Genomic DNA, 27,162 nt, shown 5'->3' with positions numbered 1-27,162 from the left:
AGATGTGGCACATGTATTCAATGGAATATTACTCAGCCATAAAAAGAAACGAAATTGAGATATTTGTAGTGAGGTGGATGGACCTGGAGTCTGTCACACGGAGTGAAGTAAGTCAGAAAGAGAAAAACAAATACCGTATGCTAACACATATATGTGGAATCTAAGAAAAAAAATGTCATGAAGAGCCTAGGGGTAGGACGGGAATAAAACACAGACCTACTAGAGCATGGACTTGAGGATATTGGGAGGGAGAAGTGTAAGCTGTGACGAAGTGAGAGAGTGGCATGGGCATGTATACACTACCAAACGTAGGGTGGATAGCTAGTGGGAAGCAGCCGCATAGCACAGGGAGATAACCTCTGGTGGGATAGGGAGGGAGGGAGGGAGACGCAAGAGGGAAGAGATATGGGAACATATGTATATGTATACCTGATTCACTTTGTTGTAAAGCAGAAACTAACACACCATTGTAAAGCAATTATACTCCAATAAATATGTTAAAAAAATTATGTTCACATTACCCATTAAAAACTTTATGAGACATTAAACAAAGTCAGTCATCAACGCAAACAGTTTTTCTTGCTGGCAGATTTTATAAGAGATTACATGAACTTATTTGACCTTTAGTAAGCCTAGGTAGAATAAAAGTTGTATGTCTGCATCATTTTTAATGTTGATAATCCTAAAGACACGTCTATTTTAATTAAACTAACACATTTAGACTAGCTTTTATTTACTACAGATTATCTCAGATGGTGTGAACCTGAAAAGCATGTGAGTTAGTTTTTATTACATTTTTAAGAACTTTAGAGTACATAATTTATGTAAGAGCTTAATTTGCTTCAGGCCAATTAAATAGAGCTCATTTGCAAATTAATTCTGACAATATCATCTAGAGGTAGAAAATACGAGACATCTACAGCACATACATATAGACGCATGTGAACAGACAGACACAGAGAATAGCTTCCATACACTTAAGATTTCTCATTTGTCCAAGTTCCAAATGACCTTTCTCCATTGTTTTTCTTTTGATAAAAAATTACCTCCCTGAAAACTGTATTTTCACATTGACAACTCAGAGGAACAGGGAAAGCATGCAAGTTTCTCCAAGAAGGACTTCGGTTGCCCAAGACCCACATTTTACAAGCCTTATGGACTAAATAGGGGAGGTTTGGGGATTGATCAAAAAGAATAGGTGAGCTTTGAGTTGCCTCCAGACTCACATTTCTAGTTTTGCAAAGATTTATAAGATAAGGACAGTTGCTCTTAATTCCTCAGAGAATCAGGTTGCAGCCTAAATGACATCATAGGTTGATCCACCCAATAAATTCTTTTACAAGGGCTTTAGAGGTTTTTTTTTTTCCCTCTGGGTACATCATTTTATTTTAACTTAGGGAAGAAGGCCTAAAAATTTTTTTCTATCAGGCTCTGCAATATGGCCAATTTCTGACCACAGAGCTACTTCGTAGTTTTTAGCAGGGACAAACAGTAAATATTTTTGGCAGTATTGAGCAATCCCTTTGACTCAAGAGACACCCTCCCTCCCCGCAAAAGGATGCAAAAGATATTTTATTTTCCTCTTTCTACGGGTATTGCAGAGATCTGGAAGAGCTGACCCTGGTAAGAATTCTTACCGTCAGCTGGCTTCTGACCTGTTGCGTCTTCTGCAGTGAGAGCAAAACCCCTTCCCAGGCTGCAGAGATGGAAGGTGAGAATCCGAGCATGTGTTTCTGACCCTCCTAGAAGGCCTTGCCTTTGAAAACCCCCAGGTTCCTTTTATATCAGTTTGAGTTTTGAAATTTTATTTTATAGGAATCAAATTCTGGCAGCACGCAAGGCCACATTTTAAGGGCCTTAATCTATGTAAATATATATTACCCTTCCTAGGGCACAGGCTTGTTTTGCAATTACGGCTTTAGAACTTGGACTCAATGTAATATATATTTAAATACATGCTACTTGGTGTATATTAAAATGGTTTATTTGGACCCTCAGCAATCTATTCTGAGAGACCAGGTTTTTTTGTGACCGTGTATATGTGCATGTGTGCTTTAAAACTGCAAATATGCCCCCCAACCCCTCGCTCAGTGGATTCAGGATGGGTACAGTGATCTCCAGGGCCAGAGACGGTCTTGGGCTATCAGCCAGGGCCTGGCAGGAGGCAGAATTCAGCTCAGATGGTTCAAGATGCTTTAGTGGGGACTTCCCTGGCAGTCCAGTGGGTAAGACTGTGCTCCCAGTGCAGGGTTCAATCCCTGGGCAGGGAACTAGATCCCGCACACGGCAACTAAAGATCCTGCATGCTGTTAAGTAAGACCCAGCACAGCCAAATAAATAAATAAATAAATAATTTTAAAATTTTTTTATTTTTAAGATGCTTTAGTGAATAGAGCATAGAAGGGCGGAAGTGTTAACGGAATCACCAAAGACTAGTAACAGCAGCAAGAAACTGTAAACACTGCTAGGACTCAAGGGGCAAGAGGAGAAAATGGTGCAGCCAGACCCAGTGACAGTCATAAAGGAGGGGTTTCCGGATGGGAGCCGTAGAGGTGAAGGGAACATAAGTATAACCAGAAACAGCTCAAAGCCGAGACAGAGCAGGACCTGACCTTCCTCTCCCCACACTTTCATTTCCTGCTGGTGCGTCCATTGGTTCAGTCCTGCAGGGCGCAGAGACCTGTAGAAAATGAATTTGGGGCCGGCGTATGTTTAGGTCATGATGTATATTACACAGATGGTTTTCTTTCATTAGTTGTCACCTAAATGGTGAAAGAATGGTGGAGAAGAAGAGGAAGAAGGGAGAAAGCTTTCTCTTACACTTGGCAGAGCTGGGTCATGAACCAGATCCCCTCCCCACCAATTATTTGAGCCTGGTTTATATTGAATTATTTATGCAGGGCAATTAATGATGCTGCAGTATGTATCCCAGTAACCTGAGCTGCACGTGGCAGGAGTCACAATGTAGGGATTCTGTTTTGTTTTTCAGGATCCTGTGTGGGTGCCTTGGGGCGGCAGAAACGAGGAAGGGAGACTCACGGAGCCTCAGTGGCTTATCCAGAGTGATGGAGCTTACACCTGGCTGAACCAGGACATCTCATTATTTGTTTTTGTTGCTGAGAGATGGCTCACTTCTGAGTGTTTTATAGACTTGGTATTGAATTAAAATAATTACTCCTGAGGAATAAGCTGAAGGCTTTGCCCACAGCTAACAGATCAGAGCAAATCTGTGGTCATCAGAATGATCTCTGCAGACCTGCTTCAACAGATGCCTGCCAGGGGATCCTGACGCCAGCCAGGTTGAGGAGCTCTGCTTTAGAGGTGCAGGGCTTCCCAGGTCTAGATCCCTGGTAGGGATGGTGTGGCTCAGGGTTTTCCCAGGTGTGTTTGGTAGCACATCAGTCTCGCAAGATACTCCTTAGACCAAAAGGTTCTCTGGTCAAAAAAATTTTGGACGACACTTCATTCTGCATCATCTCCGTGGTGATTCAAAATGCACTTAGCGTATTAAGACCATATGAAGTCATCTAGTTTCCTGGCTAATTTTTGTTTAAGCGTGAGTTATTATTTAAATTTACATTTATTTAAGTTTTTGTCTTTTGTCTTTCCAGCTGCTTATATGACCCTTTAGTTTGGTCCTTAACACCTAGGAGAGTGCAAGTGTACAGTCCATATTCAGAAGGAAGGCTCATTTTATTTATTTATTTATTTTTTTTGTGGTATGCAGGCCTCCCTCTGCCGTGGCCTCTCCCGTCGCGGAGCACAGGCTCCGGACGCGCAGGCTCAGCGGCCATGGCTCACGGGCCCAGCCGCTCAGCGGCATGTGGGGTTCTCCCATACCGGGGCGCGAACCCGTGTCCCCTGCATCGGCAGGCGGACGCGCAACCACTGCGCCACCAGGGAAGCCCGGAAGGCTCATTTTAGATGCTTCTGTTCATACTTTGAGACCCAAGTACAATACAGATGTTTCTTTACTTTTCCCATTTCCTAAGTTTGCAGCTTAACATTTCAGAAGCAGCCTACCTGGGATGTGCAGCTATGCATCTGTATCTCAGGATGCCTTTGGCTCTTTCTGCAGGGTCCTGGACTCATCGGAAGGCTCATTTTAGATGCTTCTGTTCATACTTTGAGACCCAAGTACAATACAGATGTTTCTTTACTTTTCCCATTTCCTAAGTTTGCAGCTTAACATTTCAGAAGCAGCCTACCTGGGATGTGCAGCTATGCATCTGTATCTCAGGATGCCTTTGGCTCTTTCTGCAGGGTCCTGGACTCATTGGGGAGGAGGGAGAATTCGAGCTTTTGAGGCCAGGGCAGTTGTGGAAGTGAATAAGGTTTTTCACATTCTTTGGAGAGACAGTTCTACAAAATGAAACTTTCTCTCACTAATATTGGACACTTTTCACAGCTAATTTAAGTATATTTTATGCCGACAGAGTCTGTCATGAAGCTTCCAGTAAGAGGTGAGGAGGGAAAAGGAAAAGAAACCGAAGCAATGACAGGAGAAGACCTCATTTGCTACAATTATGTTCAAAGGAGGAGGTGACTGTTGTGTTTGCGGATACTGCATAGGGCTAAGGCTAAGCCTGGTGTCTTGTTCACAGCAGGGTGCTGGCTGGGCATTTGGTCACTGATGTTCGTTAGGTTTTAGAGGAAGAAGCAAAGATTGGTTCAGTATAAATGATTATGGCCTGCAGACTTCTGGGTTAAAGCCTCTTTCTTATTTTATATAGAAAACCATCATAGGACATTTGCCAGAGAAATAGATTTGCTCTGATTTGCAGCCATGATTGTCTGATGTTAAAATCTCCTGTTGGTAGTGCAGGTTGCTTGGAACATTGATGCTGAGGTCCATGTGATTTCAGTTGTTTCCACATGAAAGGACAGGAGTGCCTTACTCACCATTTGGGGGGATGGCCAGGAAAACCGTCACGGATGTTCCTGTTTCATTTATCTGAAGTTGTTGACTGTCGCTGAGCCAGAAACTCACGTTTAATTCACAGCTTGTGGACAAAAACGTGACTGATCGGAATGATTCTGCTTCCTTTGGAGTACTCTGCAGAATCATGTTTTTATAAAAACCTGATGGTGAGGACTTCATTAAAATGCAAATTAAACTGCAAACAAGCAGAACCCACTCACCTGTCCAGAGCATTTAACCATTTGGAAATTTTTCAGTCCTTTGCTTTAAGAGAATGGAGGAAACGCTGAATAGAACTCATGCATTCATTTTAATATCCAGTGTTCAAGGTGTATCCTGTGATCATTGCAGCTTCAGTGTGATAAGCTTGATTTTTTCTACGTTGACAGCAAGTGCCCAGAAAAATGACTATTTTTTTTTTTATTTACCTGTGGGGTGTGACATTGAGTTTGTAATTTTTAGAGCAGGTTTCCCAAACTTGAACGTACAGATGGATTGCCTGGGGATACTGTTGAACAGCAGATTCTAATTCAGTGGGTCTGGGATAGACGTGAAATTCTGCATATCTAGCAAGCTGCCGGATGAAAGCTGATGCTGCTGGTGTGAGGACCCACTTTGAGTGGCAAGAATTGAGAGACAGAAATGTAAATACGATGAAAGGATGCCATCGAATAAACGATCAGTTACATTTATTGCTTAATAAATTCATCAGGATGACTAAATAATTCTTGAAAGCTGTACAGTAAAAAGATTTGAAAGTGTTCATGGGTTACTCCTTTCTATGACCCTGGACATTATGTTGATTGGACTGCAATATTCCTTCCATTTGCTGACTAATCAAATATTAGATATTATAAATTATGGCTTTAACAGCGACATTGAAGCAGAAGGGAAAGAACCAACATTTTAAAAGTGATCTCAGCGGGGAGGGATAGATTGGGAGTTAGGGATTGACATGTACACACTGCTGTATTTAAAACAGATAACCAACAAGGACCTGCTGTAAAAAATAAATAAATAAAGTGATCTCACATCCAGATCTTCTTAAACAGAAGGCAGAGAAATACTTCTGCAGTATTTCCTATAATAAGGTGCAGAACTGGTGTAGCCAGTGAAATCTAAAGTAATGATCTCATGAGAATGCAGGCTGTGGAGAGAGGTTTTGCCTTAGAATCGTGGTCAGTTATTTTTCTAAAAACATAGTCCTAGCTTTTTAAACATTTTGATTTTTACACCAGAGACCCTGCGTGGCATTTGATTTCCCCATAAACATGGAATAAGACATATAGAAGCTAGTTGTTTGTAGGTGTTGTTTACTTTTTACTCTGCTCAGGATTTACTACGTGCCAAGGTCAAAGATTTTGAAGGAGACTACCCTTTCAGTAGGACAAAAGTAAGTCATTCCATTTTTAGTTTTCTATTCTGAAAGTTCGACTTTGACTATAAAGAGCTTTGGCATGGGATATAGCATCCTTCTTTATTCTCCTTTTTTTCCACATTGTTTTGACTATTCTGTGTCTTTCATATTTCCATATAAATTGTAGAATTATCTTGTCAGTTTCCTCAGTGAGCCTACTAGGATTTTGGTTGTGATTACCTTGAATTCTCAACGGAGGAAAATCAACATCTAAACAACACTGATGAAAAGATGTCGTGCAAATGCCAGGGATAAAAGTCCCACAACCTTTCAAAAGGAAAAACTATATCTCTCTTTGAGATATCTTCAAATGAAGGCTGAAAACATCCTACTAAACACTTTTTAATGAGAATTATCCTTTGCCAACTGCAGGCAGGGCTTATGTTCCTGAAAAGTGTCCTCGTTGGCAAAACCCCATTGTTGTGGGATCAGTATCTTTAGACTTGCTTATCTTGCAAATTGTTTCTGGTAGGATGGATTGTGCTGGTTTGTTTTTATCCCATTCCTACACTGTGACACAACAGTGGTACTTTTTTAGAAGTGTGTTGGGTTGCTTTAGTTCATTATTGCTCATGGTTGGAAGGTAAAAAGGGCGGTGGGAGATTTTGAGCTAGGAATCTTGAGACCCCAATTCTATTCCAGGATGGGCTGTGGAAAGCGTTACGGGAAACCAGCAAGGGATGGGGACTCCGCTGGGTCTAGCAGCAGAGGAGGGTGCTGGAGATCTTAGATCTCCAGGCCTATAGGGGAAGGGGAGGAAGCTGTTTTCAGAACTTAGGGAGAGGAGATGTAGTTGTTGGAGGGGCCACCAGAGGGTTGAGGCTACTGCAAGGGTGGCTGCAGGGAGGGGACCAGGGGAACCACTGTCCCCACTCCTGCCCTTCCATCTTCTGCTGGCTTGAGTTCTCATGATCTACTCTATAGACAGAAGCCAGAGGGGCAGGGCCGGGTGCAGTCTCTAGAGGTGCTGAACCAGGTGAGGACCGGGGAGTGTGGATCTGTAGGCGTCAGTGCAGAGTATGACCCACAGAAGTGTATGCATGTGTTTACAGATGGTCTGAACAGCCAGTAAAAGGCTGTTCCAGAAGCATGTTTCACTTATGCAAGTATCATGTAAGTATCACTCAGGGTCTCCAGAAAACAGCTGTGTTCTTCCTACCCATTCTATCACGTGGTAATTCTTACACACCAAACTGTGCTTCTTAAAAAAAACCCTTAAAGTATTTCCCTGTCCAGACAAGAGTCTGGTGATGTAGCCCAAAGCAGCATACTGTTAGTCTCGGTATTTTAAAAATTCACACCAAGTTTGCATTTAACTTTATAAAATATTCCATATTAACCATATGAATGTGATGAATCCAGCTCCAGAAGCTCCAATTAAATCTGAAAAGTGGGCCTCCTCCAAACTATATTTAATAGTTTCTTTTCTTTAGTAATTCACTTCATGCAGATCAGACTTTAAAAATAGCTGCAGAAAATTGAAAATCAAGGCATAAAAGCAAAATACAGAAATGTGTGCAGAAATAATTAGTGCTGCAGGATTTACTTGTTTCTTCGCGCGTTTATTTACTTGTTTGTTTGTGACGATTGCATGCTTGTTGGTGAGAAGTATTTTCAGCCCTGAGTGCCCAGGAGCAGGAGGCCATGTGCTCTGACAGTCAGCCCTCACCTAAGTCTCCCAGGACCTCGTGTTGCCCCTCTATTCCAGTGTTCTTTAAATAAAGGTCATGAAGGCACGCAGAGTTCCTTCTTTAGAAAACTGCCACAGGAACAAACTGAATGGAAAATACCATGTCCAGCTCTGTATCAGGACTCATTTCCAGAGGAAGTACCATTTGGTTTTCAGCCTGTTAGCTATCTCCTTTTTTTTTTTTTTTTTTTTTTTTTTTGGTACGCGGGCCTTTCACTGTTGTGGCCTCTCCCGTCGCGGAGCACAGGCTCCGGACGCGCAGGCCCAGCGGCCATGGCTCACAGGCCCAGCCGCTCCGCGGCATGTGGGATCTTCCCGGACCGGGGCACGAACCCACGTCCCCTCCATCGGCAGGCGGACTCTCAACCTCTGCGCCACCAGGGAAGCCCTGGTCAATTGTTTAACCTCACCAATTTTCAGTGTTTTCATCAGTAAAACGAGGATAGTCATTATAACCTAACTCACAAGATTGTTGGATGGATTAAATTCATTTTTAGGTGTAATGCATTTGGAACTGTGCTTGATGTATTTTAAATTTCCATAGATGATAGCTAATAAATTAGGGAATATGGAGTTATTAAGATGGGGCATTTTCCCAAGAGGAAGAAAAGCAAAAACATATCTTTACTCTCTTCTCTGGACTCTCCTTTTCATCTGATTCCTACCCATCAACTCCCTCTTGTCTTAGGCAATTTACAGTTCCCAGTTGAAATCCTGAGTAGGGTTTTGTGGACTTTGGATCCACCTAAGTCAACATCTTCCTTCCTATTTGTACTGCAGTTCAGTGTGTTCAAATTGCTGATTCATCCTTTGCTGGTACTGTGGGTAACTGAGGTCACAAAGATGGCTTGAGGAGTCTGTAGGCACAGGACTGATCCCCGGTGAAGTGCCTGGGTACAGAGCCCTCCCTGGTTGCTGTGGCCACATGCCTTTCTAACAGCTCCTCTGTAGGCAGATTGCCACCAGTTTGGCAGACCACTTTTCTCTCGTGGTATATGGAGGAATATCTTTCCCTAGCTAAGCAGCGTGAGGATTGATTTGAATGATTTCATGAGGTTGGAGGATCACTGTGCAATATTGGCATGAGATAGTGCTCTGTCCTTGAAGGGGGGGGGGGCACTGGAGAAGGACAATATGGTCCCTCAGAGCCTCAGGATGACTCAAAGGCTTTAGCCAACTGTGTCACTGAATTTTGCTGTAAATGTTGTAGTCTGGGTTGGATACTGGGGTATCAGGTTTCATAGAAAAGTAGTCTTGAGACGAGGTGACCCAAGCAAGAGGAAGAGAGGGGGCACCCAGCTTCCTGGAGAAGAAGAAGGGGTCAGATGCCAGGGCTCACAATTCATCTTTGCTCCATCAGTATTCCTCAAGCTATCTTTTCCAACAAGATTTTTTTTAAGTCAGAGGACTAAGATGTCCTCAACTTTAAAGGATTGGGGAGGGTAGAAGAGAGCAGAATTCTGGAGCATGATACCGTACATGTGCTTACTGATACATGTGCTTACTGTATCTGCATTTTGGGGGCCCACCTCACTTCTCTTTCTTTTCCAGGCTCCTGAACTTCCTTTCCTCCACTGCTTTCTAATTCCCAGTTGCTTCTGTCCCACTTAGGATAAACCTGCTCATGTCTGAGACTTGTACTTTCTCTCTACCATGCGTTATTCTCAAACTTTTAAAGTCTGAAGGCCACCCAAATGGGATGGAAGGCTGTGAACCTTCCCTCTCTCATTTGTTCTTGTTTATTTCCCTGAAAGTGTTTCCCAGAATTAGCAAGAAGGCTCGTGCCCACCTCCAAGAGGCTTTGATGACGTGATGGCTAAGGTACTGTTGAGATCTGCCAGGGCAAGAAGTGGATGTCGTAGCGGTGCAGAAATAGATCCCACAGAGGACCCGATGGAAGGCAAAGTGCAGGACCTTGATGGGCACCTGAACCACACCAAAGGATGACTCATCTTATTCTTCTCAAATCAGGCCACATTAAAGCCACTTCTTTAAGTCTTGAAACATATCCAGAAAGAGGTTAAGGGACTAGTACCCTGAAGTTGGGGAAACAGTGCAGTGTGTACCCATAGGACACTTCAGAAAAGCAGCTACCCTGCACTCACGGGCACCCAATGGTCTCCCTCCAGTCCAAGGTTTTGGATCTTTGCACAGCATGAGTGAGCACTTGATAAATGGATAGGTGGGTGTACAGACAGACAAATGAATGAATGAATCATTTGGGTGTGGGCAGTGGTGGAAGACCATCTGTCTGTGTCCTGTCCAGGAAACGCCATGGTCATCCCATGTACTTGATTCCTGGATTCAGTGAATAATGTTTACATAATTTGATGTGCTCTTCTTTCTTTATAAAAACAGAAAGTGTGAAGAGAGGGGCACCTCCTTGTTTAGAGAAAACTAATTAGATTGTAGGATTCTTTCCTTGACTTTTAGAGTCTGGCTTAAGGAATCATGAATCACCCAGAGGTGGAATTTTGTCTAGTCTGAGCCCTCATCTAATGTGTGAATCTCTCTAGGGCATCCCAGTGGCCAATCCTGCAGAATTCTTTTAACCATCACCCTTGTCCCAGCGTCAAGCGGTATATAAAAACGTGTCTCGGACACCCCCAGTGGCCTTCATCTTGAATTACCTTGTCGTCTGCATCCCCTCCTCTTATCAGTTTCCCACTTCGGATCATAGGACTTTTTTTCTTGCTTGGGGTCATACCTCACTATTTCTTGACCTTGCTTTGATCTTTCCCGTGATTAACAGAAGTCCTTTCCATGTGGAATGGAAGATTGTGAATTTTTTTCTTTGACTTCAAATGCCAACTACTTTTTTTTTTTTTTTTTTTTTGCGGTACGCGGGGCTCTCACTGTTGTGGCCTCTCCCGTTGCGGAGCACAGGCTCCGGACGCGCAGGCTCAGCGGTCATGGCTCACGGGCCCAGCCGCTCCGCGGCATGTGGGATCTTCCGGGACCGGGGCACGAACCCGTGTCCCCTACATCGGCAGGCGGACTCTCAACCACTGCGCCACCAGGGAAGCCCACCAACTACTTTTTTTTGAGAGCTGTAAACATAGTGTTCCATTGCTAATTTTAACATATGGCGAGAAGGCAATTATTCTCTCACTGCTACAATAGTCAGCATTTAATTTGCACTTGACTCAGGATTTGAAATTGGATCAGACTTTTGGCTTTACAGTGTGGGGAAACTGCCCACATTAAAACGAGTTCTAAATTTTTACGGACTTGACTTGGACACTTTGTACATGAACAATTGCTCTAGAAAAGTATGTGAGATTCACATCATTGGAGCAGCCTTTGTAAACCAAGCTGAGAAACTAACTGCTTTAGGAGACACTGAAAAAAGATTTATTAGCTTAAATATTCCAAGCTACCATATTCCTGCTTTAAATTTTTTTATTTTTTGCCTATGTCATGATGTCTTTTAGGATCAGATCAGAACTTCTGAACTCAGGGCTGAGAGTGAGAAGATGAACACCCAGCCAGCCCTAGAGGAATATTCCAGAATCTCACTGAAAGGAAAGGCAGTTTGAAAAAGCTTCTTCAGTTGAGAATATTATTTTGCATTTTGAAAACTGACAGCAACAAAAGTAACAACAGGGGCTTCGCTGGTGGCGCAGTGGTTGGGAGTCCGCCTGCCGATGCAGGGGACACGGCTTCGTGCCCCGGTCCGGGAGGATCCCACATGCCGCGGAGCGGCTGGCACAGTGGTTGAGAGTCCGCCTGCCGATGCAGGGGACACGGGTTCGTGCCCCGGTCCGGGAAGATCCCAAATGCCGCGGAGCGGCTGGGCCCGTGAGCCGTGGCCGCTGAGCCTGCGCGTCCGGAGCCTGTGCTCCGCAACGGGAGAGGCCACAGCAGTGAGAGGCCCGCGTACCGCAAAAAAAAAAAAAAAAAGTAACAACAGAAATCTTCTTGTGTCAAAACAGGAAAGTGTCAATGTACATGAAATTATCTTTGAAGTAAAAGACCTAAATCCTAAGCCAAGATGCACCAGGCGCAGAATTTTCTTCCTTTTGCCTGTGGAGGAGGAAGATGTGTCATGTTGTCAAAATCTGAGTATCAGATGCATGAATATATAGTAATCCTCCTGTAATATCAGTGGTGCCAAACTGTTTAGGCTTAATTGGTATTGTCAACATGGCAAGTAGAGAGGTGAACGAGAGAGGCCACCTAAATTATAAACTCACTGTTAAATATTGTAATATTCGAACAAGGTAAAAGATACATTTTTTTGTCACCTCAGTTCTAGGTTTCAGCGTCCTTGATGCCTTAAGATACTGTCTTTCTATGTAGCAGATGAATCTTATCACCTGTATCAAGGCTGCTGGAGAAAAATCAAAAAACTTCTTAAATGTGGGTACCTGCACGTTGGTGGTTTCCGCCTCAGCTGGGCCTTTGGTTCCACCCACGATTCCTGCTTTGTGTTTCTGGTTCTTATCTTATCCAATTCCACCTCTAAACCATTCCCATCTCCCTGGAGACTTTGCAACAATTCAGCACCCTGACTGTCACCAGATGACCCGTTCAGCCACCACAGAGTAAATGAAGTCACCCTTGACTCTTTCTGGCCTCACCCTTTTCGTCTCATAAACTGTGAAGTTCTGTATGTTTACTTCTTGAGGGTTGGTTTTCTCTGTTCCTTAGCTCCGGCTGTCATTTATTGCCTGGACTATTTAAATAATCTCTTAACTGGTTTCCCTTTTCCACTCATTCTCTCTTCTAATCTGTCCTTAACACTATCACCAGGGAGCACAGATTTAATCCTATAGCTGTCTCCAGGGAAGGGAAACTCTTCATTGCCTTCCCGTGGTCTCTACAAGCAGATTGAAGCCTTTAATCTTGCAAACGAAGCCTTTCCGTAATCTGCCCTCTGCCTAGCACCCTGGCCACATCTACCCTAGTTCCACATCTTGCACCCGTGCTCAGACCTGTCACGTGACCACAGTCCCTGGGACGCAGCTTTCTCTTCTGCAGCCCCTAGCACAGGGTTTGGCAAGCAGTCTTCAGCAAGTCAATATCAGTTGGAGATAGAAACGAACAGACATTCTACTCTGCCTTCCATTCATTGAGATTTGCGTTCTTCTCTAGGGAAAATGTCTAACATGATACATGGATTATGGATTCAAGAATGAGAAGATACTTGAGATTATGGATTCAAGAATGAGAAATATTTGAAATATGACTCATTCCATTCACCAGTTTGATGAATAAATCTCTTCTCTAGCACCTCTAACTTTGGGTTAAACTTAAATAACTCCTAGGACAGTGAGCTCATTACCTCTACCAACAAACTATTTAATTTCCAGAAAACCATGATAGAAGTTTCTGGCACAAACATTTTCTTGATATAGCTTTTACCTGCCCGTGCTGGTTCTTGATCTTGGTTTCTGATGGGAAAAGTCCAGTCCTTCTTCCTGATGTTGGTCCTTCAGGTATTTGAAGACTGCTGTACTCTTTTCCCTTTGATCTCCTTTTCTCCCTGTTAATATACCAATTACATCATTTATGCCTCTTACCTCATGGTATCGACTCTCTGCCTTTCGGGGGGCCTCTTCACCTGACTCCAGGTTGTCGATGTATCTGTGTGTTTATCAACTTGTTCACCACATAGAATCGCTCAGGACTGCTCCCCAGGTACCTCCCATGCTTATTCGTGTAGCCTGAGATTACATTAGATGCTTTGGCAGCAGTGTCACTTTGTCAGCTCATACTGTGGGCAAAAATGGTTCCTTATTTCTCCTTAAGGGCAGGAACCATGTATTCTTTTTTTTTTTTTTTTTTTTTTTTTTTTTGCGGTACGCGGTCCTCTCACTGCTGTGGCCTTTCCCGTTGCGGAGCACAGGCTCCGGACGCGCAGGCTCAGCGGCCATGGCTCACGGGCCCAGCCGCTCCGCGGCACGTGGGATCTTCCCGGACCGGGGCACGAACCCGTGTCCCCTGCATCGGCAGGCGGGCTCTCAACCACTGCGCCACCAGGGAAGCCCCATGTATTCTTAACATCCATCCTGTCTCATTGTAGTTAAAAGCTGAATACATAAATCTGGCACTTGGACAATTATATTTTGACCTACATTTTATCCCTGTTGAATTTCAGCTTGTTAGGGAAGGTTTCTTTTGTGAATCCTGATTCTCATCATATAACATATCCAATATCCTCCCCAACTTTTTGTCCATGTAAGTTTAGGCCATTGATAAATTATTCAGTATCTATAATAATAGTAGATATTTATTGAGCATTAATTATATGCTAGGCATCAAAGCTCAACCTTTCCATGTGTATCCTTGGTAATTTCAATACTGGGAAGTAAGTACCATTGATACCCTCTCCTTACACATGAATCACTGAATCAAGTATAGGCCCCCAAGGGCTGCCTCTGGAAACCTTTCTTCCAGTTGATATTAATTCACTCATCAGTATCTTTTGAGGAGAGTCTTTCAACTAGTGACTAACAATCTACTTGCTTGTACTAGAATCTAATACATAAATCTCTTATATACCAGATATCAGTATGATAAACTCCTGATACTTATCTTTATGATTTTTCCTGATTACTTTAGTAACATATAACCATAGAGGAAATTATGGAAAGTGTAGCAAATTATAAAGAAAAAAATAATAATCACTCTGAATCTTACCATCCAGGAATAACTGCTGTTAACTTTAAAATAGTTCATATATATATTGAATCATGTTTTTAACGCTTATCAACTTATTCCCTAGTTACAATGCCCAGTTCTTTAAAAAATTAGTGTTTTCTGTTCTTTCACAGAGCCTCTGAAGGGAGAAGATTATTAGTTAATAGAGTGATTATTTGTCCTTTTAATAGTTATGCTACTGGATACATCCAGCTTTGTTTAAATAATAAATTTGCAATGAGGAATAATATATCTTTCATATTCATATATGATGTTGGTTTGGGATATGAAGTTGAGTGAAGTTGAGTAATTGGTAATGTATGTGAGTCTGTATACAGTTGTATGTTTTAAAAAAATCTTTGTTTGGTAATCCCAAAGGAAGGAATACTAGCATATATTATAAACAATTAGTTTTAGAATAGAATAAAATAATCATTTTTTACTTATATACTTAGAATAATTACTATTTATCTCCAAAGGAAATTTACTTCTTGAAGGAATCTGCATGGATTCTGACTTGTTGGGTAAATACTTTGATACTTGGGTTTAGTTAAAACATTCTAAACTGAGTCTAAGGAAGTATCAATTTGTACAAGATTATATCCTTAAGGAAGCAAATTAGCGTAAGCTGATGTAAAACCTAGCCATAGAAAATGCTTTGTATGAGTGTATGTTTTAATGCCCAAATGGTTATGTTTTGGAAAAACATATTTGGTAATGCCATAGGGTGTACGTATTCTGAGAAGGCAGCATTTATGGAGTTTTTATAAATTCTTAAATAAGTTGGTGTTTTAGATTCTAGATGTGGGAATCTCGAATAGTGTACCCGATCATGACTCTCAGGGTCCTTCTGCACCATCCCAAGTAACTTTCTGCTGCATCGCTAAGAGCTACTTCTTCTGATACCCAGTCCTGAGCTCTAGGAAAACAGAGCCACTCATGTCCAGTTCACAGTCCATCGTGATTTTTCCAGTGGTCTTTGCTTAGACTGCTTCCTTGACTGGAATGTACTCTGCCACGTTCCTGTCTGCAGGAATTGCCAGCATAGTTTTAAATTTGAAGTATAGTTGATTTATAACATTGTGTTAGTTTCTGGTATACAGGAAAGTGATTCAGTTATATGTGTGTGTGTGTGTGTGTATATATATACATATTATTTTTCATATTCTTTTCCATTGTGATTTATTACAGGGTATTGAATATAGTTCCCGTGCTATAGAGTGGGACCTTGTTATTTATCTCTTTTATATAGTAGTTTGTATCTGCTAGTTCCAAACTCCTAATTTATCCCTCCCCCACCCCCTTTCCCCTTTAGTAACCATAAGTTTGTTTTCTATGTCTGAGTCTGTTTCGTAAATAACTTCATATTTGTGTCGTATTTTAGATTCCCCATATAAGTGATATCATATGGTGTTTGTCTTTCTCTGTCTGACTGACTTCACTTAGTATGATAGTCTCTAAGTTCACCCATGTTGCTGCAAATGGCATTATTTCATTCTTTTTTATGGCTGAGTAGTATTCCATTGTATGTATGTACCACATCTTTTTGTTTGTTTGTTTTTTTACTATTATTATCTTCATTTTACTGATGAAGAAATATACTCAGAGAGGTTAAGTGAGTTGCTGGTATGTTGTACCACATCTTTTTATCCATCCGTCAATGGACATTTAGGTTGCTTCCATGTCTTGGCTATTGGAAATAGTGCTGCTATGAACATTGGGGTGCATGTATCCTTTCAAATTATAATTTTCTCTGAATATATGCCCAGGAGTGGGATTGCTGGATTCCAGCATGTTTTGAAGAATCCCCACCAGGATTCCCTGAAGAGCTCAGCTCTAAGGGAATATTGCTTCTAACACCTTGCAATCCACTCATCTTGCTTATTACAGATTGTCTTTGATTTGTTATTTGTGAACTTGCCTTGTCTACCCCATTACATCATAAGCTTAAGATTAAGTCCTGGGGCCTTATTTTATTCATATATCTATTTCTGGATGACCAGTTCTCAGCATGGGCTTTGTGTATCCCAGGGCCTCTTTGAACATTTATTGAATTGAAGAGAGTGTCAGGAGATGGTGGGGGAGAATTTACCCATGTACCTGTGGCTCCAGTAATTCTAAATCCATCCCTATGAGGTAGGCTAGTACTTTCCTCAAACAACTTTGATTCACCGTTTAACAAAAAATTGAGCAACTGCTATGCATCAAGCATTGTGCCAGATGCTTTGGACAAAAGGACAAGGCATAGCTTTTGTCTTTAAGTCTTACAGCCTACTGGAGAAAAAATATGTGAATAAATGAATGCTATAGCATGACACTTCCTCAAGGTCATGAAGCCTGCACGTGGTAGGACTGTTATTAAAATCCAGGTCTGTTCAACTCCAAAGCCACTAAGCCAAGATGCGTACGGAAAAGAAAACTAGCTGTGCTAAGAGAGACGTCTCCTCAGAAGAGTGAAACAACAGCCTTGCTCTGCGTATTGTTTGAAAACATTATTTTTTTAACATCTTTATTGGAATATAATTGCTTTACAGTGGTGTGTTAGTTTCTGCTGTATAACAAAGTGAATCAGCTATACATATGCATATATCCCCATATCTCCTCCCTCTTATGTCTCCCTCCCACCCTCCCTATCCCACCCTGAAAACATTATTAAAGTGAACTGTTTTTTTTTTTATTCACAAACTAGGTCCTTCAGAAGCTTGGGAAAGCTGATGAGACAAAAGATGAACAGTTTGAAGAATATGTGCAGAACTTCAAACGGCAAGAGGCAAGTGTATTTATCTCATTTCTGGAGTGCGAAATCGGTTGGCTTTGTGTTTCAGTGCGTAAATAAAATACCCTGAGGTTGAAGAAAGATCTTCTTCATTGGGCTTGACATTAACTTGAGGGGAACAATGGTTAATTCTGTAGACTTTTTCTGTGCAAGGCAAAGGGGTAATAGGCACTGTGGGAAGAAGATTTGTGTTTTAGAATCTCAGGAGATGAAGACTTTGCTTCTCTGGAGCTCTTCAATACAGATTACTGATCTAAAGGAAAGGCGATCTTTTTGGTGGTTTATCTTCCACTGAGTATTAGCAGTAATTAAATACTTCTGACAAAATTATTTCAATTGCTGCATGCTTTAAGATCACGCATTTTCAATAGAGAGTATATCTCCCAAGGATGGGGAAATTGGTTATTGGTGGATGAAAAATATCATACTCTTTTTATGGGAATACTTCACATAAGTAGACATGGTATATCTGTGGTATTAAAATTTCATGGGGGCATAATTAGGAAAAAAATGTCTAAAAAGTTTCCTCAAGGGAGGCGATAATGAAAAAAAGGTTGAAAAACACAGTTTGTGATATTTGTTCCTTTAATAGGGTACTATGTGTTTAACAGACATATGAATAGAGAAACAAACTGGTTTTTAAATTATTTGTTTATATTTCTAAGGCTTGATGAATGGCTGGCATATCAGCTTTTTTTTTTTTTTGCGGTACGCGGGCCTCTCACTGTTGTGGCCTCTCCCGTTGCAAAGCACAGGCTCTGGACACACAGGCTCTGGACGCGCAGGCTCAGCGGCCATGGCTCACGGGCCCAGCCGCTCCGTGGCATGTGGGATCTTCCCGGACCAGGGCACGAACCCGTGTCCCCTGCATCGGCAGGCGGACTCTCAACCACTGTGCCACCAGGGAAGCCCATGGCATATCAACTTTAGAGAGCATGCGTGAGGGTCAGGGAGAGGGAAGATAAAGGCCAGGCTCTCTTAGATTAGAAGCTTCAAATCTGGAGATCATTCTAGAGGTGGGCTGGGCCAGCAAACTCTGGAAAATAGGGTTTGGACACAGGGAAAATGTAAGGACATGGGTTTATTTTCCTGTTGTCATTGGAGCCACAAGTGTCCACAGGGATGACAACCAGCAATGGAAGGTCAACATCGGTTTTATGTCACTGCCTTTGCTTCTGTTTGCAGATCCCTGATCCTGGAAGTTTCTTTTTTCCATTTGTGTATCAGTGTTCTGGCTGTTTTGTAACATGCTGTTTCTTTTCCTCACCAACAGGGGATATAAAATCCAGCAGGTAGAGCCCGGTAGACTAGTCTCCACCAAAACACATTCCTGAATGTCTCCAATTTCATCCCAAGACTCAGGGTCGGACAGATGGGAACTCAATTTATTATGAATAACAGTGATCTCGTTCTATCTGAAAATGAGAAAAGAGAGAGGGGAGTTGGAGAAGAAAACGGTAATAGAGGGAAAGATAGATCATGTCCGGATCACTGAGTATTATAGAGAGCCTTGGATTTATGACAGTAGAACAGAGAATTCCTAGAGAAATGTTGCATGTCGGCTCATAGACTAAGTTGCTCCCCGGTCTCCTCCAGAACAGATTCTCCACATCTCCTGATGTTCTCATTTGGTGAGCTCTCTTGCACCTTCTCATACACTAGGATAGCACTCGTGCAGATCATTGACTTGGATGGCAGCAACTTCCCACAGAGAAACTTGCCAATCAGTGCCCTTGTTACTTTGCAGGGCAGTCCTCAATGTCTACTTGAAGGGATTGGCTTTCAATAGAAGTGACTCACGTTTACAGATTTCCTTCCTTGAGGATTTACCCTCTATCCTTTGAAACCTAGTCTTCCTGTCTGGTGTGTCCCTGTGGAGCTAATTAGTTCTTTGCTGTTAGATTTTTTTTCTCAGTCACTTTTATGGCATTATGATATTTTAGCACCCCAGAAGGCTAACCTTGGGAAGCATCAAGTTCAGGAATGCATTCATGATAAGGTAGTACTTTGCATTTTCCAATTATGGGGAATTTTTTTTAATATAAATTTATTTATTTTATTTATTTATCTTTGGCTGTGTTGGGTCTTGGTTGCTGTGCGCGGGCTTTCTCTAGTAGCGGCGAGTGGGGGCTACTCTTCGTTGTGGTGCATGGGCTTTCCATTGCTGTGGCTACTTTTGTTGTGGAGCATGGGCTCTAGGTGTGCGGGCTTCATTGGTTGTGGCACGCAGCATCAGTAGTTGTGGCTCGCAGGCTCTAGAGTGCGGGCTCAGTAGTTGTGGCGCACGGGCTTAGTTGCGGGCTTCATTGGTTGTGGCACGCAGCATCAGTAGTTGTGGCTCGCAGGCTCTAGAGTGCGGGCACAGTAGTTGTGGCGCACGGGCTTAGTTGCTCCACGGCATGTGGGATCTTCCCGGACCAGGGCTCGAAACTGTGTCCCCTGCATTGGCAGGCGGATTCTTAACCGCTGTGCCACCAGGGAAGTCCCTTATGGGGAATTTTTATTGTTCTTTTTTGGACTTTGTTGACTGAACAAGGTGAGGATTGTTTTTTGTCTAAGGTATTAGAGAAAAGTGCAGTTGGCTGAATCATCAGTTAAATGCTCTGCTGCTTATTCCTTTCACTATATACATTTTCAAATGTTATGGAGCCAATAGTATACTGTCATTCTTGAAGATCAACACCTTAGTTCTATCAAGATCATTATCAGATTTCATAATGCAGGTGAAACTTAAACATTTGGGGAAACTTGCACAAGCAATTCTGCTTGATAAGAGTAAAACAAATAGAACGGAAATGTAGTAATAGTATTTCTCAGGGAGTCTCCTGACCCTCTTTGGTTCCCTTTGAAAATATTCTCGCATAAAAATCATCTTGCATTTGCACATGCTCATTTTGATATTGTTTTGTTTTAATCAGAAAGAGTAAATTTATAGTCATTTTAGTGCCATGAGGAGGGAGGGAACTTTAACCTTGTCTGTATATTAAAGGGAGAGAAGGAAAAAAGGAGGGGGTGGCAGGAAGGTGAGGAGAGAGGTTTACTAATCTTCTATAGAAACATATTAAAGGTTTGGAAGAATAACTGAAGACTGAATTTATTAATACTCTGTAGAGGGAAAAATGTGTCTTTTTAACCCCCAGTATGTATTGGTGACCAGTTCCCATCTGTTGCATATGCTTTTATGCTATGTAGAAACATTAACTAAGGATGAAGGAGCTACCAGGATTGTGGTGACCTCTACAAGGCTTATTATTTTTAGTATTAATGTGAATCATTACTCTAAAGGCAGAAGGCATTCTCTTAAGGTGACATACGCTAAAGACATTGACCTGGGAAATCTAGATTTCTTTTTTTTTTCTGTGTATATGTATTTCAAATCCAACAAAAATACTATTTATAGTATAAAATGAACTTTATTTGGATTTGTGCAGTATATCATAGTCATCTGACCATACTAAATTAGTACTTAATCAAAAGATTCTAAAAGTAGACCACTAGGACTTCCCTGGCGGTCCATTGGTTAAGACTCCACGCTCCCAATGCAGGGGGCACGGGTTTGATCCCTGGTCAGGGAACTAAGATCCTGCATGCTGCACAGCGTGGCCAAAGAAAAAAAAAAGAATGTTAAGAAAAGTAGACCACTAGAATGTTCTAGAAAGTATTCAAGCACCTGGGGCTCTGATGATCTTGCTTTTAAATTTCCTTTAAGAAAATCATAAGAGTCCTTATAGTAATTGATATTTTCCCTGCTTGTTCGTGGTGGAAACAGAGGTAGCAGACGGGTCTATGTTTGAACTTGAGCTTGAGGATTAGCTTTTATCTTGTTCCAACACTAAATTCTCTTTTTGATCCCAGACCTGTTTTCCTAAAAGTTATTTGGTTTGCGTTAGCCGGAGAGCATGGATGCAGGGTCTGTGCATATGCTCTCATTGTCCACTGCACTCCCCGTTGCTGTGGATTTTGTGGTCCATGAACACCCAGTCAGGACAGGGAGGAAGGGGAGAGGAGGGTCCAGCAAAGGAGAATAGAGTGACCCCTCCCCCAAGAGCTCAGGGTTTTCCGTGGTGACGAGTGGTAAGGAAAGCAAGGGTTGGAGACATCCAGCCAGAAGAATGAGACCTGACTTCACCGTTTCCTCCCCAGAGGGCTTGTTTTTTTCCTTTCTATATTTCCTCTTTTACCAGAGCTGCTAACAAGTAGCAGAAGTGACTGGTGTGAACATCGGCTGCTTTCACTTCAGTTCACCTGGGCGCTTGCTGACGGGTCTTGTTAATGAGCCCAGAGAAGGTCCCAAAGTAAAAGGAAGGTCCTTGACTTCTCTCTCTCCTTCCTGCTCATAAACTTGCCCACTAAGATGCCATGCTTATGGCCAGTGTGCAGATAACAACAGGATAACCCTGGGGCTGGTGGGGCTCAGATAACCAGCTTTGATCACATTTCAGGGAGTACAGATATGGGCGCCCTAATGGAGGTGCGTTTGAGAACTTCTCACATGAAGGAGAAGGGAGCCTCACTTCTCCTCACATCTCCACGGCTTTTTAGTCCCCCCTTGAAATACCATACACTGTAGCTCTGCTGCTTCTCTCGGTGCCCACCACCAGGTAACGGCCTAATTGGTATAACACAGATGAAGAAGGAAAGAAATATCGGCACCTTGAAATGCTCTCCAGTGGGGAGGATCCAGAGCCAGTGATTCTCATTATTAGGATAATCCAATGTCTGAAAGCTGGAGTCATGTCTTCATACTGATCTTTCCTCTGCACAGGGGTCCCGTGTGGCCTCTTTCATCTTTTTCTCTGCACAGAACCTAGGGCTTTGAACATAAGCTAAAACATTTGTTAAACTTGAAGCTGAACTAGTGGCAGAAATGATCATTTGGAGCACGTTCCTAGAGCACGTTTTTATTTCTGGGATGGAAGAGGTGTTGAATAGTGCTTGAATTTTTGTAAGCAGTTTCACGACACTTTTTAGGACATATGTATATAAATAATTAAAAATTACAGAATAGAAGTTTGAAAAAAGAACATAAATACAGGATATATTCCCACAGTGTGTTAATGTGTGGATAAAATTTTTATTTATGGCAAATCACATTTACATTCTGAAAATTTTGTAATTTCCTTGAGCAGATAGTCCTAACAGATATCCTAGAACTATTTCTTTTTAACACAGATAACCATGATGTGAAAGGGGATGGCTGGTTGTTCCTATGCCTGATGGTGTTATTTAGGGACTGGACTGCTTGCTTCCAAGTTCTTCTTCCACTTTCTCCACAGCGGGTGCTTCCTTATGATTGAACTATCCTTGCCTGACCTGCCATCTCCATCTGTTGAAGGTCCTACCTTTGCTTAAGGTCAACTTACAAGATATTTCTTACGTGATGTCTTTCCAGTCCCCTCAGCCAGGCTCTCTCTTTCTCTGTATCCTCCAGTGTACATTTTTTTGTAATTCATCCAAAAGCTCTTGTTCCAGTTTTCTTATTTGACAGTTATTTTAGATGTGCATCTATGTCCTCATTATGTTGTAAAATATTTAAAGGAAGGCATCCTTTCCCAGCCATTAAAAAAATCCGCCTGCCAATGTAGGGGACACGGGTTTGACTGGGAAGATCCCACATGCCACGGAGCAACTAAACCCGTGCGCCACAACTACTGAAGCTTGCGTGCCTTAGAGCCCATGCTCCACTACAAGAGAAGCCACTGCAATGCGAAGCTTGCAAACCGCCACGAAGAGTAGCCCCCACTTGCAACTAGAGAAAGCCTGTGCACAGCAACGAAGACCCAGCGCAGCCAAAAAAAAATAAAAAATCTCTGCCCTCTAGCACCTGATAGGTGCTTATTAGTAAATGTATCCCTCCTTGTCACACTTATCTCTGTACTCACTCTTTGTCTTGGATTTTCCATGCCTTCTCACTCATTCATTATCAGTGCTCCTCTTGATTGTCATTTACTTTCTCTTTTTCATCCTAATTTTTGGCAGCAAAATAGCCTTTGGAGAGTGTCTCACATGGCCTGGACTTGATTCTAACCTGGGTTATCGAGACTAGAGCAAGGCTCTGGTCCCCTCCCTGGGTTCTGAAGCTGCCCTAGTTCCATGCTACTCCATATGTCTCAGCTGGCATGGACGGTATTTTCCATCTTCTGAGAGCTTTAACATACTTTTACTCACAATGTAATAAGTAATTTTAATTATGCACAAGAATGTTTTTCAGTCCTTGAATCCCAGTTACATGCTTCAATTTGTAGGTTTTTTTTTTCATGAATTGTGTTTTAGAGTAAGTGTTTTAGAGCAAGCTTATTCTTCTCTGATCGGATAATATTTTGACCATAGAGCACTAATATATTTAATTGATACATAACTTCTGAGCAACTTCTGAGAGAATTGTTGAGTCTTGTTGCTTGCATTTATACTTGGTTTCCATTAAAGTTTGAACTCAGTAATTGCACAATATACTATAAGAGAATTCATATATGTCTGCATCTCTGGAAATAAAGTTTACTCCTGTTTCTGGCTAACTATAAGTTTCTGGGAGAATTCCATAATACTGAAAACCATCTTAGTGTGCCAGTATTTTCCAAAATTTAAAGTATTTCTTCTTGGTATCAACTTTTAAGGAAGTTTCACGGTTATTTGATTGATGACAGCATGTGGGCGCATGTTTAGAACAATAGTATGTAACCATTTCAATATTCATTTTCTTTATATTTATTGAGTGTCTTCTATGTTCCAGGAATGGTTCTAGGTCTTTGGGAAACTTGAGAGAACAAGCAGACAAAGGTTACTACCATTGTGGATCTTACATTCCAAAACAGGGGGACAGACAATAAATAAAACACTTTAATAAAAATAAGCAGATTATACTGTTTGTTAGAAACGATCAGAGCTATGGGGGACAAAACCAAATAGATAGAGAATATATAGAGTGAGGTAATATATATCAGGAGGCTTGGAGACAGTAAGTTTCAAGTTTTGCTTCAAAGGGGAGCAAATAAATAGGACTTTAGCTGGGGAAGGAAGTGGAGTCAAGAGAGCATTTTCCTAAGATGGCAGAAATATGTGTATACTGATGGGACTCATTTAGTACAGAAGGAAAATGTGATGAATCACCAGAGAAAGGGGAGAACAGCTGACTTGTGTCCTTGAGTAGAAAGAAGAGTTGGGATCCGGTACACAACTAGAGACGTTGGCTTGAGCTAGGAGCTGGACACTTCATCGAAGGTAACAGGTCAATATATATAACAAGCCAAATAATAAGTGTCTATTAAAAGCATTTCTTGGCTGACTCAACACCTAATTAAATGTCTACTAAGCATAAGGCATTGGAAACAGAATGATGAATAGTTCAGACAGAATAGTTTCTGTCTTTGTCAAGCTTGTGGTCTAGTGTGCAAAAGTCTTCTTTCTTTTAAAAAATAAAGTAGTAGAAAAAAGACACAGAATCTTGAGATAATGTTACTATATTCCCATCATTAGAATGCATTTTGGTATCCTAGTTTCACCTTTAACGTTAGCATATGAGTATACTCTCACTCCAATTGGTATTGTTACAAAAAGTGGTCTAAGCCCCTGGTTAAGACTTTCAGTCTTTTTTGTACCATTGTTCTGGTGGAAAAGATGTGGTTTGCATATATAGTCTTGACTTAAGAGTCCTTTTTTTGGTAAGTATCACCCATTGATTGCCAATACAATTGACTTCTGTGGAAGGGAGCAGAGAGGAAACCTGCAGGTGTCAAAAGAATGTATTGGCCCTTGCTCTTCAAATGTCCCTGCATTTCTCTATAGTCTTCTGTTTATTCATTTCTGACACACCCATTAAACCTCTCTTTTGCTCACTGGCTTTCAAGGAGAGAAATGAGTCTGCCTACTTCTTGTGACTATTCAGGTATTGCTGTCCATGGTTCCCGGTGGGAGAAAGAAACAAATATTCGTTGGAGAGCTTGTCCATCTTTTATCCTCTTTGTTCTTATTTCTTTCATTCCAACCACAAGAATATCTTTTCATTTATGGCCTATATAAATCAAAAGCTTAACCTAACTATAATTTGATCCAGTCAAACTACAGATGTTCTAGGCATCACTGTTTGGGCCACTTCCTATGGAGCCTGCTCCCCACTTAAGAAATCGCTTTTAGAGGAATCCCGTCATATTATTGCTCAAAAAGTTTCCTTGCATCTATCTTATTCTGTTACGTATTTTAATTGTATTTTACCTTACTACATTCATTAACTATGCCAATTGGAGAAGATTTAGTATCTCATTTCCCAGCATTCATTTAGAGACCAATTCCATGTATCTCCTACTTCTCCTTGTGAAGTCAACTTATTATCTAGTTTGGATGCTCCTCCCTAAATGATCCCCAGGTTCACGCTACTGTTCTGAGAATGCGATGCAGAGAATTAGGCATCTCTCTCATCCGAGCCTAAGGAGGCTGTCTGGAATGGTTGTGAACATTGGCACAGGTGAGTTGTAGTTGATTTTCAGATTTGCATCAGTATTACCAATGCCCTGCAACTGCCTGCAATTCTCTCTCATAAGTCACCCTGTGAGCCCCTTGCTAACTTTGCACTGAAGGTATAATCTAAGTGATGGAAATGCATTAGAGGGCATGTCTGATGGTGACTGACTGAAACCCGGAGCCGGACATATTTTTAAGGGCCTTTTTGCCCATCTCATCATAGAGCCACATACGAGAGTGTCCATTCACACACGGTGTCAATTAAATGATAGACACAGTGAGAAGTTAAAGCAGGGGTTCCCAAATAACCATTAGAATCATCTGGATGCCTTTTAAAATTTTGATTCCTGGGTCCCATTCCAGACTTCTGAATCGGGTCACCCGTTTGACTTGTGTCTCCAAAGAACCATCATAAGGTAGTAACAGCTTGGACGCAAGCCTTAGATTTCACCGATATAGTGAAGATAATACATATATTTCCTTGTATGTGGAATAGGAATACACATTATTCCTTAATTGTACCTTCTTTTGACTGTGTTCCTAAACCCGGATAATTATAAGAACTCTTCCGTGGAGCTTAAAAAATTTACAGATTTCCAAGCCACACCTGACGGGCTTAGGCAAAAGCACTGATGAAGTATTTTTATTATTAAGACTTTCCATAAGTAGGGCTTTAACATTTATAAAGTGTTCTGAACATTGTCTCACTTGATTTCCATTGCAACTCATAATTGTAATTCTGCTTTATATACGAGAAAATTGAGTATGTGTCACAAAAGCTTTCATTTGTGGAATGGGCTTGATTACTCTGTTGGTCATGGGTATTCATGCTTCCTTGTTTCCTCACAGTAATTTGTCATGTCAGTTTGATTTTTTTCTCATATCCATTATTGAGTGGTTCTTACACATCTGCATAAATTACTGCCACCGGTTCTAGGATCCTCTGTTACTGAAACACTTAAAGGTACAAAAAAACTTTCTGAAAAACATAAATGTGTGTTTGAGACCTAGAAATACAAATTAAAAAGAAGGAAGCAGTCACAATTCCCAAGTGGCTTGTTTGGGGGAGGTTTTGTATATTCCTCATGAAGATACTCCTTCGTGGGCTTCCCTGGTGGCGCAGTGGTTGAGAGTCTGCCTGCCGATGCAGGGGATGCGGGTTCGTACCCCGGTCCGGGAAGATCCCACATGCCGCGGAGCGGCTGGGCCCGTGAGCCATGGCCGCTGAGCCTGCGCGTCCGGAGCCTGTGCTCCGCAAC

At 41.8% G+C, this 27,162-nt stretch overlaps 1 protein-coding gene across 1 annotated transcript in view; it reads left to right on the top strand.

Moving 5' to 3' along the window:
* The window catches only part of AMPH (amphiphysin), a 200,285-nt gene that overhangs the window by 72,650 nt on the left and 100,473 nt on the right, over positions 1–27,162 (top strand). Inside the window, exon 2 of the mRNA XM_007110538.3 lies at positions 17,363–17,447. Within this exon, the coding sequence (XP_007110600.1) occupies positions 17,363–17,447 (85 nt within the window). The remainder of the gene's footprint in view (positions 1–17,362; positions 17,448–27,162) is intronic.

This window comes from Physeter macrocephalus, chromosome 5 (assembly GCF_002837175.3).
Source record: "Physeter macrocephalus isolate SW-GA chromosome 5, ASM283717v5, whole genome shotgun sequence".
NCBI lineage: Eukaryota > Metazoa > Chordata > Mammalia > Artiodactyla > Physeteridae > Physeter > Physeter macrocephalus.
The sequence above is the reverse complement of the archived record's forward strand: the minus strand, read 5'-3'. Positions and strand labels throughout refer to the sequence as shown.